The sequence below is a fragment of the Xenopus laevis genome, chromosome 8L, assembly GCF_017654675.1.
Source record: "Xenopus laevis strain J_2021 chromosome 8L, Xenopus_laevis_v10.1, whole genome shotgun sequence".
Lineage (NCBI taxonomy): Eukaryota > Metazoa > Chordata > Amphibia > Anura > Pipidae > Xenopus > Xenopus laevis.
In genome coordinates, this window is record NC_054385.1 from 37,845,727 (window position 1) to 37,861,291 (window position 15,565).

The window sequence follows — 15,565 nt, forward strand, 5'->3', positions numbered from 1 at the left end:
CCCTTATGCTTACCTGTAGTGGTCAAGTAAGTCAAAGTTCAAATATTATTATTTTTATTATTTTTCTTAAACATATTTTACAGAGCAGCAGTTACAACTTGATACAGTTGCTGGAAAGCTAAAGAGGGCACATAAAAATGTCCTGGTTAACAGGAAATAGAAAGCCACCATTGTGAGCGCTCCCTGTCCCTGCACCAGGAGGGGAACTCCATATGCAGGCAGCCATGTTGAGACACAGTCATGTACATAAAAAAACAAGTGCTCCAGCTTGCTCATTATGCACATGCATGTGACACATGTGTATTTATGTTAGATATTACTGTGAGTCATGGAGGTTCCTGGATTCTGTTGTCAATTCTTTCCAAGTTGTGTCCTCCAGCCTTCCTGCATTACCCAAGATCTCTGGCCTTGAATACCTTTTACTGAACATTTCCCAGAAGAACATAAAAAAAACATTGTCAAGTTTAAATTAAAGGAAAAGGAAAGGTTAAAACTAAGTAAGCTTTATCAGAAAAGTCTATATAAATACACCCGTAAACCCTCAAAATAATTCTGCTGAGTCCTCTGTCAAATGAAACACTGCATTTCTTTCCTTCTATTGTGTACACGTGGGCTTCTGTATCAGATTTCCTGAGCATGCTCAGTTTGCTCCTTTTCCCCCCTCCCTTCTCTGTTGTAATCTGAGCCCAGAGCTATAATTGAGCAGGGAGAGACTCAGGCACACCAAGCTAATACTGCAGCTGCTATCCTAAACAAACAGAGAGCTTCTTGAGCTTTTTACTCGGGTATGGTAAAGCATTCTACAGAATAAATCTAGCATTCTAGTTGCACTATTGCAGCTAATCTATTGGCAATAAAATGCCTCCGTAGCTTTCATTCTCCTTTAAGGCAAATGATGTTGATGTTTAATGTAAGTACTGTGCATTGAACCAGCAAATATAGAGTAAACATCTCCAGTAACATCTGAGGAACATCTGGGAAAAGGCTATGAGGTGTATAGGCAGCTGCATCTCGTTGGCTTCTTTTGGATATGGAATGCAGGCAGTGTCAGAAATCTATGCCACTTGAGAAACCGGTATCATAAGAGTTTGTGTTTGGATAATATAGAAACATACTAATCAAGAAGGTTCCTTTAGCTAATAGATGAAGTCTATACTTCAGGAAAGGGAGCAGCATACAGGTAGAAAATACAACAAAGGCTCATGAGATCAACCAATCAGTTAAAGCTACAAAACCATCTACTTCTTTCTATGCTGAAGTCCAGAGCCCTCTGTTGTAACTATTAGATACAAAATTTATATCATTCTAGCATGACATTGCTCTATGATTAAAATAATGCTGATAGGTGGGGCCACTCGACGATTCATTCCATGGTACCGGGTAGGTCAATTCAATGTTACATATGTTTGATGTATGAATGTGATAGAGACTGTAAATTGTAAGCTCCACTGGGGCAGAGACTGAAGTGAATTCTTAATAAAGTGCTGCAGAATAATGTTGCTACTATATAATGATCATCGAATTTAAGCCTTCATCCATATACATTTTTCATGTTTTACCAGTATTGCCTTACATTTAGGTTGGTGAGAAAATGTACCTTTCATATGTCTCTATTTTCTTCAGAACTGAGTTTAATGTGGTCAATGGTCCTTTGGAAACAGCATGTCTGAACTTTTGCTGCTTATTTTGCTCATTTTCCTCATCATGGATTATTATTATTATCACTGTTATTTATCAATTATCTATCAATGCATTACCTTTACTGTATATAAAAAGAAATCAATAAAATGTTCTTTGCACGGTCCCAAATTGCTTAGGAATGTTATACGGTAGATTGCCACCTACTGACCAGAAATGAGAACTGTAAAAATATTTGGCTTTATTTTTCAATGGTTTTTAAATTGTTAGTCTTCCTGTTCTGCTTCTGCTCTGCCAGGGAAAATATCTGGTGGCCAGGGTCACTGACCCTGGTAACTAAATAGCTTATTAGACTTTAATTGTACCATTACCTCTTTATTCCTTATAGTTGCACATTAAGACCTAGAAACCAGATGCTACACTTCAAATTCTCTACAACAGATGTAAATTATTCATATGGTTATTTGTTATGCTTTACGGTCAGTCTGTAGTAAAAATGTGCTTGGTGTGTGTCATTTGACTAAACACATTCTACCCTATGTATAGTAAATCCTTAAGCTTATAAGATTATATGTTATGAACCATGTAAAACTGGCTCTATGGTTCTATAGTTGGATTCCCCCAATTTTCTATCAATAATAGCCGTCATTTGTGCATATACAGTACATAATATTTAAATGTTCCTGAATGTTTTATTTTTTTTTTCTATTTCAATGTATCTGTCCTGGTTCAATGGAGTTTTCCTTGTGTTTTTGCAGCTTATGAGCACACTGACTACCTCACGGCACAGCAATCAGTCTGGAATCTTTTTCTGCATAGCTTCTAATGTGATGGGCAAAGACAAGAGAGCCATGCACTTCATCCTTTCAGGTACAAATAGCAGTTTACAGGGAACTTTCCTCCACAAACACTGCCAGCTCCATTAAGTTGTTATTACTCTGGAATGAAAAGTCCAAAGTGAGGAATGGCATAGATTGGTGTTTTAATCACGATGGTTCTCCTTGAGACTAGGGTGCATTATAACCCTGAAAGTGCAATTACATGTTGTGATTTTACATATATGCTTTAAATGAATAGGAAAATATCTTATTATCCTAATAACTTATTTTATGGCAGTTTTAACCGCCAGTAATGTGACACCCTTTTACCCCTGTGTGATATTTCTCCAAAGGTAATTTTGAAAAGCTAAAATTGTAGACCTGAATATAACTGTTTAATGGGGAAATACATTATCACAGATGCAGTTTAGTAACCGTATAGCAAACAGCTTTTCATTTTCCACCTGCAGGAGACCGCCGAACGCTCACTCACTGATTATCTTATACGTTTCTGATCAAACAACTTTGAGCACATTCCAACAATTTAAGCACATGGCAAATAAGGCCCCTTCTGCCAGCTGCTCAGGGTGCTGTAAACATCCAGTAATGGCAGAAGAGAGGAGCAAGTAATAAATATAACTTACTTCCTTTTTTGGGGGGATGGTCCCAGGATTAGTAATATTTAAATATCAGTAATCAGTAATATTCACACCCTACTTATTTTGTCTTTATTCAATTATAATGTATATTTGAATGTTGGAGGCAAACATAGAACCATATGTTTTTTATTTATCAGTAAAATGGAAAAAAACAAATCCAACAAGAGACCATTGGGGACAGAAAGACAAACAATTATAAATAATATTGGGACAATATCATTTACAAAAAAACACTGGAATGTGCTATTATTGGATAAGAAAGCACATAACAGTATGCTGAAAAGCCAATCATAACCTTAAATGTGCCAAAATATTTAAGGAGCTGAAAGGGACAATGGGTTTTATCCGCTGTCAACCAGGAGAAAGATTTTATTCTTCTGGTGTGCTATTATATAATAAAAGCAAATCTCTTATTGGATGCCACGGGTTACTGACTGTTATGTCACTTCATACATAACGATCATCCTTCCTGTTTAGGAAACACTACAAACATAAGAGTGGATTTCTTTCTATGAATTTGTGTTAAGAATTGTATCTCAGTGACTCTCGGTATTTGCCATATGGTTAGGCAGTAAACTGTCTCTCATTTAGCACAAGAATGTTTTTGTTTTTTTTTTAAAATAAACTTGAGATCCTTAGACTTCGCTGGGGCAAGAAATGTGATTTAAGTGGCTATTCTCTGGCATGATGTGCTCACAGCAGTTTATGTTGGACAGGACGGAATTGTAAATATGTACGTGATTATGCTGATTCAGCCACTCAGGCCCTTGGTAAATAAAACACAATCTTAAACAGCTGTCAAAAATAATCATCTCAAGTATTTTGCTTTGCTGGACTCCAAAACTCCAAATGTTCAACAACAATGAATCTGTTCTTCTCATAGTGCTCTGTCTTGTTTCAAAATGGCAGCTCTATTCCTTTTTATACCGGTCAGGGAGCCACAAAATCTTCCACGAAGATCTTAAGTGGAATTTTACAATGAACATGAGTTTTTCATTAGGAATTTGCCTTTTGCATAGTTCAGGAAATTAAACCCAATTAATTGATTGTTCATATGAGGAATATAAACAGACTTCTCAGTAATTTACTCTGGAGAGTCCCATGTGCATGCTAAATCCTATGGTTTGGGGAACTATACTGAAACTAGAAGCCGAGCATCGTAAAAATATTACATCTTCCTTTTCATTGCCTCATGATTGTATCTGTTACCTAATCCATTACTTCATTCATGGGCGGTGTAACTGTATATTTCCTATAGGGCCTGTTCCAAGAACAAACCTTTCAGTTGGGAAGCAGTACCCCAAATTTGGAGAACAATCTTTCTCTATCCATGATATCACAAATTACTTCTTACTCAAGATGCATTCCTAAAGTCTCCAGAATTTGGAGACAGCAGAACATTAATGAAGCTGGAAATACACAGGGAAATCTTGAAAAAGAGCAGATCTGATTGGGTCTCCCAGGTGGTATGACAGTTAACAAGGGAAGCATATTTAGATGAGTTTCTGTGATGTCAAAGAATAATGATGAGTCATGGGTTAAATAAGAGGCTGTGGACCATAAAAAGCCATAAGACTGGATGTAAACTCTTGTGAGCAGGGCCCTTTAATTCTATTTTGCATTCTATAACTCTTCTTTGTTATATTATTGTAAGACCCCTATTTGTTATTAATTAAAGGGGTGGTTCAACTTTTAATTAACTTTTAGTATAATGTAGACATTCATATTCTAAGACTGCTGCAATTTTTTGTGTTTTTGTTAGCTGCTAAAATTCCATACCGGAGAGCTGTTGAACTACAGGCTAAATAATTGGCTGCTAGGGTCCAGTTTACCCTAGAGATGACGCATCTTTCAAAAAAAATAAAATAAAGACCAACTGAAAAGTTACTTAAGACTAGGGCATTCTATAACATACTTAATTTAACACATCAGAACTTCATATACATGCCTGTGCAAAGTTTACATATGCTATAGCATGCAGTTTTAAACAATCATTGTTTAAGATGTAATGCTTGCATGGGATAGCTTCATAAACACAGGCAACAAAAATCACCTGCCTGACTTTATATTCTCCGAAGGGTAATTCCAGTTTTCCAGGTGTCAGCTAAAAGCCAGAAGGGGGAAGCACATGTTCTAAATAGCATGCACAATGATGATATTGGTTCAGGCACGGGCACTTCTACAAAGCAGCAAATGCTTGTCCAAGATGAGCTTGGCTTGAATGTTTCCGTTTGTGGACAGTCAAATTGCAACCTCCTGCCTAAGGATAGTGAAGGCATTGACTTGAGTAATGAGTTCCAGGCTACAGTAGCTTTATCTGCTATCTCCATATGTTTTAGACATACAAAGGTCAGGAGGAGATTTGCACGCACAACATGTGAACATCTTGCAGAATTAGCGGTATTAAAGCTGTATAATTTTATGTGTGTTACCTGCATATATACCTATTATGCTATGTGTGGGGCTCTCCATCTTGCTGCTGTTGTACTGCAGCCATTTGGGCTCAAAATTCTGGGTATTCCTAATCTTAGATTAATAAATACCTATGCAAAGAATTACATGGATATATTATTTGGGACAGCAAGCCTTGTCCAAGCCAGGAGTAAATGAGATGATGAAAAGGGATTATAATGTTTGTATTCTAGTGACTAGGGTTTATTTTGGTATTAATGCCTATGCAATGTCATTATTTTGTGCCTCCATCAAGAATGCCACACCCTCTTACTTTGGCACATTTCCCCTCTTGCCCAGTACTTAGTAGTATAATAAACAGATTTGAGTTTGAGTAGATCCTACTTTATATTACAGATGAAATTGAAAGGCAGCATTGGCATGGATTAGATTTGGGTTCTGTGCCTTTTCTAAATAACTAAGCGACTTTATGCCACGTCTTGAAAAAGAATAGTTTTATATAGTACAGAATATCGACCAAATCCAGCAAAACAGGCCATTGAAGGGGTTGTGTCACTATCACCAACAGAACTGAGCTTGCAGTAACATATTTACACATTCCTAATCTGCCTAGAAAGGTTAGACCTGTAGCATAAAAATCTAGACATCCAAATTATGTTTAGTCGAATGCACTCTTAACTACTCCATTGCAGATTTAATTGAGAAAGGTTGCTTTAATTCTGCATAGACAATTCTAACAGCTTTATCTAAAGATAAAGTTATAAAGTTATACTTTTCAACTTTTCAATTGGCCTTCATTTTTCTTTTCTATATTTTTCAATTATTTGCCTTCTTCTGACCCCATTTAAAAAAAATGCTCTAAGGCTACACATTGTATTGTTATTACTACTTTTTTACTCATCTTTCTATTCAGACCCTGTCCTATTCATATTCCAGTCTCCTATACATACCAATGAATGGTTACTAGGGTAACTGGGACTCAACCAGATTGCTGAAATTGCTAACAGGAGAGCTGCTGAATAAAAAGGCTAAATAACTCAAAAACCACAAATAAAAAATAAAAACCAATTGCAAATTGTATCAGAATATCACTCTCTACATCATACTAAAAGTTCATTTAAAGGTGAAGACCTATGATGGTCACTAAGCAATTTGCTGTTGTAGTCATCAATGTATATCAGAGAGTACCAGGGACACCTGGGACAAAACTGGTGGGCCCCGGCCCACACCCTGCAAGAAGTCTATGCCATGGTTTCTGACCTACCCCCATGGCCCCTGGCTGCAAGAGGAGGAAAGCATGGGGGGGCGGAGGGGTATTGCGGCTCAGGCAGGGGGGCTTTGCACCTGGGGAGCGGGCCCAGTGGGGGTGGTGGGCACGAGCCCCCAGTTTGACACTGGAGAGTGCTAAATATATTTAAATTTTTGGTTTACAGACATTAAACCTGAAGATACAATGAAGAAGACCCCAGTTCTGCAGGAAAGCGATGCCAAGCTGGTGTGCAGGGCAGAAAGATATATGTACACAGACCTTTCTTGGACCTTACCAGGTAAAGAAGAGATTCCATGTGCAGAAGAAGAGGTGCACAACCACATGACCATGAACACATATCAACAATATACCATCAGCTGCTCACTGTTCCTGAAGAATGTGACACAGGAACTTGCTGGAACTTTCAGATGTTTGGCTACAAACCTTTATACTGGGATGCAGGAGGAGAAACAAGTCATCAATCTTGTGATTAAAGGTAAGTTGTACTAGCCTGGTAAAATAACAGTAACAATAATACCAAATGTCAGGGAAAACAAGGAGATTTTGTGGGCATTGAGTAATTCCAAAATATTTACAAAGACAAGTTTAATGAATACTATACTACTGGTGAGGATCTACACTAATATTCATTATACTTGTTCTAAATATTCTGGAATTATTGAGTTCACACAGAATCGCATTCTATTCCCTGGAAATTATTAATGAGATGTGGAGCATCTCCCATATTAGGAGTATCCTTTTAATAACCAGTACCAGTTGCTAATAATTGTAATGGTATAAAATATACTGCTGTTATAAAGCATATTTACTGCTACTCCTTAATGGAAGAGCATTACATCTGCAGAAAACTGCTAGGCAAGGCACAGGTGTGCAAAAAAACACAGCAGATTACATCCATTTGTTTGTGCTTGTTTATACCAATTTTTTCCTCTTTGCACCCTGTGTTGCTTTTTTAAAATTACCCCTCAGAAAGTATGTAGTAACTGCAGTTTCTTGGGTAAACTCAGTCTAAGAAAATACTCTTCAGCTGGGGATGTAAGATGCATTGAATCCTGTTTTTTTTTCAGCCAAATACAAATTTGAGTATGCAAATGAGTCAAAATTAGGAAGAAAAATACACTTCTGGTTGTCACATGATTTTTAAAGGTTCAGATTCAGTTTGGCCTCTGCATGGAGCTGTGTCAGGGGTATGTCAGATTTCCAATGATGTAATTAATTTAGAAATAGCAGTATTACAAATACTATTTGCCTAGTGCTACTTTTTAGTACTAAATCTAAATGAAAAAGACTTGGGGACCTGTTAACCTAAAGGTGGCTATACACAATAAGATCTGGCTCTTTCCCCCGATATGGCCTCCAACGGCAGGGCGATATCGAGTTAATCCAAATGTTCGGCCCTAGGGCCGAATGATCAGATTACAACGAAGAGAATGGGCGCCAACAGGTCATAGGACGGCATCAACTAGCCGACGTGGTCTTCGGTCGCCAGAAAAATCAAACCTCCCCGATCAATATCTTGGCCAGATAACGATTGGGGAGACTCGTCGGAAGCCCCCATACACTGGTGGATAAGCTGCCGAATCGGTTTAAAGGACCACCTTAAGAATTAATGCCTAATCATATCTGATGATGTTAGTCAAGCAAAATAAACTTTTCTTACACTATATAAATTATTTTCATCTTTTTTAATCTTCAATTATGCACTGGCTACACATAGGGTTGCCACCTGGCCGGTATTTTACCGGCCTGGCCGGTAAAAATGATGGTTGATCCCAATGTTATTAATAGGGAAAAAAGATAAATATATAGGAAGGCTGGTATTTTTTTCCAGAAAAGGTGGCAACCCTAGCTACACAGTTAGATGATGAATTGACATCTAGGAAGTGCAGAATGGAAAGTCAAAGTAATTTCCTGCCCCGCCTCTATTCCTCAGGCATAGTGGAGGAGCAGGCATTATATGATTGACACCAGAGAGTTTTAAACAAGTTTTTAACTGGTACAGATGTTTAAAAAAAAAAAATGTTTATGTTTAATTTTAAATGTATATAATTATACAGCTTTTTATGTCTGGGTGCCAGGTCCCCTTTTATATTAGCACATACATTAATATTAGCACATACAATGTTTTTGGCTTCATAAAGTGAGCAAGGACATTTCTAACATAAACACCTAAAAATGTTTTTTCTAATGCCGCTTGCAAGATAAGTTCCACTTCTCATCACAGATTGAGATCAAAGTCAAGATTTGCTTTTAGCACCTGAAAATTAGTCTTTTATGTAAAATGCTCTAAGTGGCACTTGAGCAATGCACGCAATACCGCAGGACCACAATAAGAAAGACCATTGCACAACATCGCCTTTAGAATTCACTGTGTTTGTTCGTATGGTGTCAGGCGCCTTTACAGAAAATGACAGAAGGGGGATGATGCTGAGCACAAAATATGCCTGCAATTCAATGGCTCATATTCATACCTAGAACTGAAATCCTGATACTAAAGATAAAAGAGATTGCCACCTGTTTTCGTAATCACCACAATTTGTTTCGTGCACAGTTTCCCTGTTCTCAGTAGTTTTAGGTTGAGAACTCCGTGTACTTCCCTCTGACTTATTTGCTTGTCTGTAATTTCAGAGAAGGAGGCTCCACAGGTTATACAGGAGCTTGAGTCGATGGTTGTAAACAGCAGTAGCACCCTGTTCCTGGAATGTAGAGTCAATGGAACGCCTACACCCACGATTACCTGGCTGAAGAATGGCTATGTGATTAAACCTGCTTCTGGTGAGGAGAAATGGGGCAGTCTCTTTGCTTTCCTGAGACACCAGAACCTATTTTCTATTCAACAACAGTATGCTTGGAGATTTCTTGTACTTTCTAATGAATAAATTCTCACCATTTTCACTGCTTTGATATACAGAACCGTATCCAAAATACAAGTATGGGACTTGCTCGGTACCTGGATAAGGGATCTTTCTTTAATTTGGATCTACTAAAACATAATAAAAAAAATAATTTAAATATTTAATTTACGAGGTAGAATTGTTTTGCCTCTAATAAGGACCAATTATATCTTAGTTGGGATCAAGTATTGTTTTATTATTACAGAGAAAAAGGAAATCATTTTTAAACATTAGAATTCAAATTGAGTCTGTGGGAGATCTCATAATTCTTTTTTTTCCTAATGAAAAAAAACATATTTATTAACTTTCCAATATAAATATATTTATTACAAATGTTCCAACCCATTCTCCTAACTTTGTATAGAAAGCATGTATTTGTTTGCCATACACATGATTCACCCCTCCTTCAGGCCCAGAAGCTTCAGTTTAAATATCAGTTAGGGACTTATGTATCAAAGGTCCAGTTTTTGTGGTTTGTGAGGTTTTTATACCTCCAATAAACTCACAACTCGAATGTTTGCTTATTTATCAAAAAACAACTCAAATACTCGAAATGATCGAGTTTCTGGGCGCAAACCACAGAAAACCCCCCCTCGAAAATCATGAAGGCCAAAAATATCTTCAAATTGTTCAAGGGATCTCTGCCATTGACGTCTACATGACCTTGACAGGTTTTAGCTGGAGTATTTTCAGATTCAGGCTGTGGTGAAATTACCATCAAAAAACTCAAATTTTCAGGAAAAACACAACTCGAACTTTAATAAATAACCCCCTTAATGTCACCTTTTTCTACCAATAAAAACTTGCATTAAGTATAATTCCTAATAAGTATTCAAAGACTGGTAGTTTCTAAAATTCATTGGGGAATTAACAATGAACTGTTTTCCCTGTTTAGCTCAAGAAATAGCAGATGTTCATGGCATTTTGGTTCATTCACTGATGTACTTTCATCTTTTTAACCATTTTGCAGGCATTATGCAGTACAATAGCACTCTGGTCATTGAGAGGGTGAAGAAGGAGGATGAAGGTGTATATAAGTGTGAAGCTGTAAACGAACTGGGGAAAGTCAGTACATCTGCCTTCGTTACAGTACACGGTATGCTATGAAACAGAGCAGTATCCTCTAGGCGACCTGAATGGAAAATCTTAAATAAGGGTTGTTCTGATATACTTAAAGGGATACTGTCATGGGAAAAAAATGTTTTTTTTCAAAATGAATCAGTTAATAGTGCTGCTCCAGCGGAATTCTGCACTGAAATCCATTTCTCAAAAGAGCAAACAGATTTTTTTATATTCAATTTTGAAATCTGACATGGGGCTAGATATATTGTCAATTTCCCAGCTGCCCCAAGTCATGTGACTTGTGCTCTGATAAACTTCAATCACTCTTTACTGCTGTACTGCAAGTTGGAGTGATATCACCCCCTCCCTTTTCCCCCCAGCAGCCAAACAAAAGAACAATGGGAAGGTAACCAGATAACAGCTCCCTAACACAAGATAACATCTGCCTGGTAGATCTAAGAACAACACTCAATAGTAAAAACCCATGTCCCACTGAGACTCCTTCAGTTACATTGAGAAGGGAAAAACAGCAGCCTGTCAGAAAGCATTTCTCTCCTAAAGTGCAGGCACAAGTCACATGACCAGGGGCAGCTGGGAAATTGACAAAATGTCTAGCCCCTGTCAGATTTCAAAATTGAATATAAAAAAATCTGTTTGCCCTTTTGAGAAATGGATTTCAGTGCAGAATTCTGCTGGAGTAGCACTATTAACTGATGCGTTTTGAAAAAAACATGTTTTCCGATGACAGGATCCCTTTAACTGAAAATAAGAACAAACAATTCAGTGATTTACATAACTACCATATACGGCAACTTATGGCCAGTTTCTCACTGAATGTACGCCTAGTGCAATGACAATTTGGATTATTGCAGGACCAACACAATAAAAATGATTAACATTTCTGTAATACTGATTATTATGCTTTTCACTGCAGGTGCAGAGGAAAAATCAAACATTGAAGTGATCATCCTGGTCTGCACGGGGGTGGCAGCCACATTGTTTTGGCTGCTTCTGACCTTATTCATACGCAAGCTGAAAAAGGTACGTGACTGCAGTTGCGTTACCAGTAGATCAGCTTTGCTTTGTGAGCCTGATGTGATCTGAGTTGTTGCCATGATCACACAATCTGTGCTGTTTCATCTGGTTCAAAATTCACCTACAGGGCACATATTCTAGACATTGCACAGGTGCAGGTTGTTTGCCTTACACAGTGGATAGGGGCAAGGCTTGATAACATCAATGATTTCATCAATATGACAGCCAGTCCAAATATGGCAGCTCACTTTTTCCAATCCACAAGTAATGGAAGTACTGGCATCCTAGTGCACAGTATATGTTACATTTCTTCTCACATTCCAGCCTTGCACTGGCTCAGAGCATATATTTTTTAACGAAAACCCTTTCTCGCAATGAGACAATCCTTATAGTCGTAGACACCTTTGATCTGCAGAAACAATAAATTACACTATTAATAGATATTTTTTGCATTAGTGTCAGTATAGATTACCCAATGAATAAAAGGCCTGCAGAGAACTAGTGGTTTTCTACCATCATCTTCTCTAAAGGTTTTGTACTCAGCAAACATGAGAACCCAAAAAAAGGGAACCTATAAATATGTGTACTACGACACTGCTGGGGGTAACATAGCTGTTAGCAACGAACAGGCTAATACAGCTACAGCCAAAAGAAGAAAGCTGACGTTCAGCTGTACGCGACGTGACTGGGGCAAATGTCGCCTGTGTTACAAAATCCCATTTATCATTGCAAAATGAAAGACTTGTTGGTGGCCTATACACATAACTTCTAGTAACTAAAATAACTTCATTTTATAACATGATTAACTTACAGCAGAGTTGCTTGATCACCTGCCAGTTCATGATAAATAGATATAATCATTGTATTAAACAAACTAAATTTCACATTTGACTCTAGAATGTTAAAACAGGATAATGGACATGGCTTCATTCATTTTCTAGTTATTAATGAGAATCCTTCTTTTAGTTTTAATTCATAACATGTATATTTAATATAATTTATCAGTATTAATGACAAATATGGTCTGGGTGTGGACTGGGATACCAGGGGCCCACCAGAAAACCTTAGTCCATATGCCCACTCTCCATACTATTTTCTCTCCTCTCCTTACTCAACCTCTTCATTCTTCTAGTCTCTTTTCTCTTAAATCCTGTAATCTATTTTTCAACTGTTTAGCTTGTTGGTTCCTATACAGAAATTGAGAATTACCATGAAATAGGTCAAATTATTAAAAGAGAGAAGGCTAGGTTTTCCACCTTATGGCATGGTTGAATCCGGGAAGGGGTTGGGGCAATGGTGCAATGGGGCGGGACTGTGATGCTGCAGGGGCAGGTCGTTATGTCGGACGGGGCTATGATGTGCCGATCGGGTCAATCATAATGAATCCTGCCCAGTTTTCTTAATTTGGAAAACTGGGCAGGCAGTTTTGACCCATGTAGCCCTTCAAAAAACCAAGCTGTCTGGGTCAAAACTGAGAGGGCCCACTGGTATCGGGGCCTACCAGGAGTTTTCCTGGTGTTCGGGAGGAGCAGTCCTACACTCTGGTCAGATAAAAATCAGATGCTTGCTTGTTGATAAGTATTTTGAATGGCAAACACCCATGTAGCTAAGAGATCTCATTTTCAGATCAGTTGCAATATTTCATGACCCATTTAACTATATGTGACTTCTAGGATGCAATTGGTCAATCCAAGAATGTCTGAGAAAATCTCTCAAGTAGTTCAGCTCTGATTAAGTGTTTCAAGAAGTTTTATCATCAGCGCTATGCAATGTGTTGGTGCTCTAAAAATACTTGATAATAATAATGAGTACAAAGTAACGGTTTGCAGATTTTATGGGCTAAACTTGTTAAAGGGATTGTTCACCTTCGAGATAACGTTTAGTATGAGAGTGAGATTCTGAGACAATTTGCAATTTGTTTTCATTTTTTATTATAGAAGGTTTTTGAGTTATTTATGTTTTTATTCAGCAGCTCTTCAATTTGCATCTTAACCAATCTGGTAGCTGGGGTCCAAATTACCCTAGCAACCATGCACTGATTTGAATAAAAGATTGGAATATGAATAGGAGATGGTCTGAATAGAAGGATCAGTAATTAAAAGTAACAATAACAATAAATGTGTAGCCTTACAGAGCATTTGTGTTTTAGAAGGGAGTCAGCGACGCCCATTTATAGACTGCAAAGAGTCAGAAGAAAAAGGCAAATAACTATAAAACTTTAAAAAATAAATAATGAAAACCAATTGAAAAGTTGCTTAGAATTGGCCGTTCTGTAAGTTACCTTAAAGGTGAACCACCCCTTTAAACTAAGCTGAAATGATTGTCTCCATTGCAGCCACATGCCTCCGAAATGAAGACTGGTTACCTCTCCATTATCATGGACCCAGATGAGATGCCTCTGGATGAGCAGTGTGAAAGGCTGCCCTATGACAGCAGCAAGTGGGAATTTCCCCGTGACAGGCTCAGTCTTGGTAAGTGCAAGTGCAGTACAGACAGTGTTTTATGCATTAAAGTGATATTGGTACTAAAAAAATATTCTTTCAAATATCAATGTACATTAAAATTTGGCTATAGGTCATGTTAGTTATTTTGCACTCATAGGGCTGCTTTTGTAAGTAATTGTTACACACTGGTTCCTAAACCTGACTGTTCCTTCTCAACCAGCTAAACAAATATGGCAGCACCGTCATAGAGGAACATGGGGGATCTTATAGTAATGTAAAAGCATCGGGCAAATACTTTTATGGGAAAATTATTAGTAGCATGCAAAGACAATTTTATGATAAAAAAATAAGGTGTCAGTATATCTTGATATGTATGCCCTGATAATTAAATTCATGATTCTTTACAGGATAATTGCTGAATTGATCTTTTCATCTCAGTTATTTTATTATATACGTTTGATCAAAGCGAATCTCCAAATGTTGTATTTTTTTAAACAGGTAGCAGAGTCTTTAAAAAATACTTTATATGCTTAAAGGTTTTCTCCCACCCAGTTTCTTTGCTGACGTCCTTGATGTCTGTCCTTATCTCTGTTCTTTCCGACTCGCTCACTTTATCACAAGGGAGTTTTTCTGCAGTACACCCCTAGCTGTGAATGTCTTGATGACCTACACATTCCTTCACCTTAGAGTAAATATATATATATATACACACACACATACAGGTAAAGGATCCCTTATCTGGAAACATCCAGAAAGCTCCGAATTACGGAATGGCTGTCTCCCATAGACTCCATTTTATCTAAATTTTTAAAAATGATTTCCTTTTTCTCTGTAATAATAAAACAGTAGATTGTACTTGATCCCAACCAATATATATTTAATCTTTATTGGAAGCAAAACCAGCATATTGGGTTTATTTAATGTTTAAATGAATTTCTAGTAGACTTAAGGCATGAAGACCCAAATTACAGAAAGATCCATTATCCGGAAAACCCCAGGTCCCGAGCATTCTGGATAACAGGTCCCATACCTGTGTATATACACACACAAAAATTGTGCTGATATAAAAAGTATAGGATTTTTTTAATGGTAAGGATGTGATAACAGGTCCCATACCTGTATATAATATATATATATATATATATATATATATATATATATATATATACAGGTAAGGATGTGATAGCTTTTAGCACATGCCCACTATGATTGTTTGTTGCCATCAGTTTTTATCAACCCTATACAGAGCCTGAATAAGGATAATGGGATAAGTAGAACAACAGAAGCTTCTTTACATTAAGGCAAGGATGGGGGTTAGCAATAGAGATGTCGC

General features: G+C 37.4%; 1 protein-coding gene across 2 annotated transcripts in view; it reads left to right on the forward strand.

Moving 5' to 3' along the window:
* Positions 1-15,565, forward strand: part of kdrl.L (kinase insert domain receptor like L homeolog) — a 126,115-nt gene that overhangs the window by 82,128 nt on the left and 28,422 nt on the right. For both annotated transcript variants that reach the window (XM_041572715.1, XM_018229801.2), the window contains exons 12-17: positions 2,397-2,508; positions 6,961-7,272; positions 9,426-9,572; positions 10,662-10,787; positions 11,688-11,794; positions 14,124-14,259. In XM_041572715.1, coding sequence (XP_041428649.1) covers positions 2,397-2,508; positions 6,961-7,272; positions 9,426-9,572; positions 10,662-10,787; positions 11,688-11,794; positions 14,124-14,259 — 940 coding nt within the window. The remainder of the gene's footprint in view (positions 1-2,396; positions 2,509-6,960; positions 7,273-9,425; positions 9,573-10,661; positions 10,788-11,687; positions 11,795-14,123; positions 14,260-15,565) is intronic.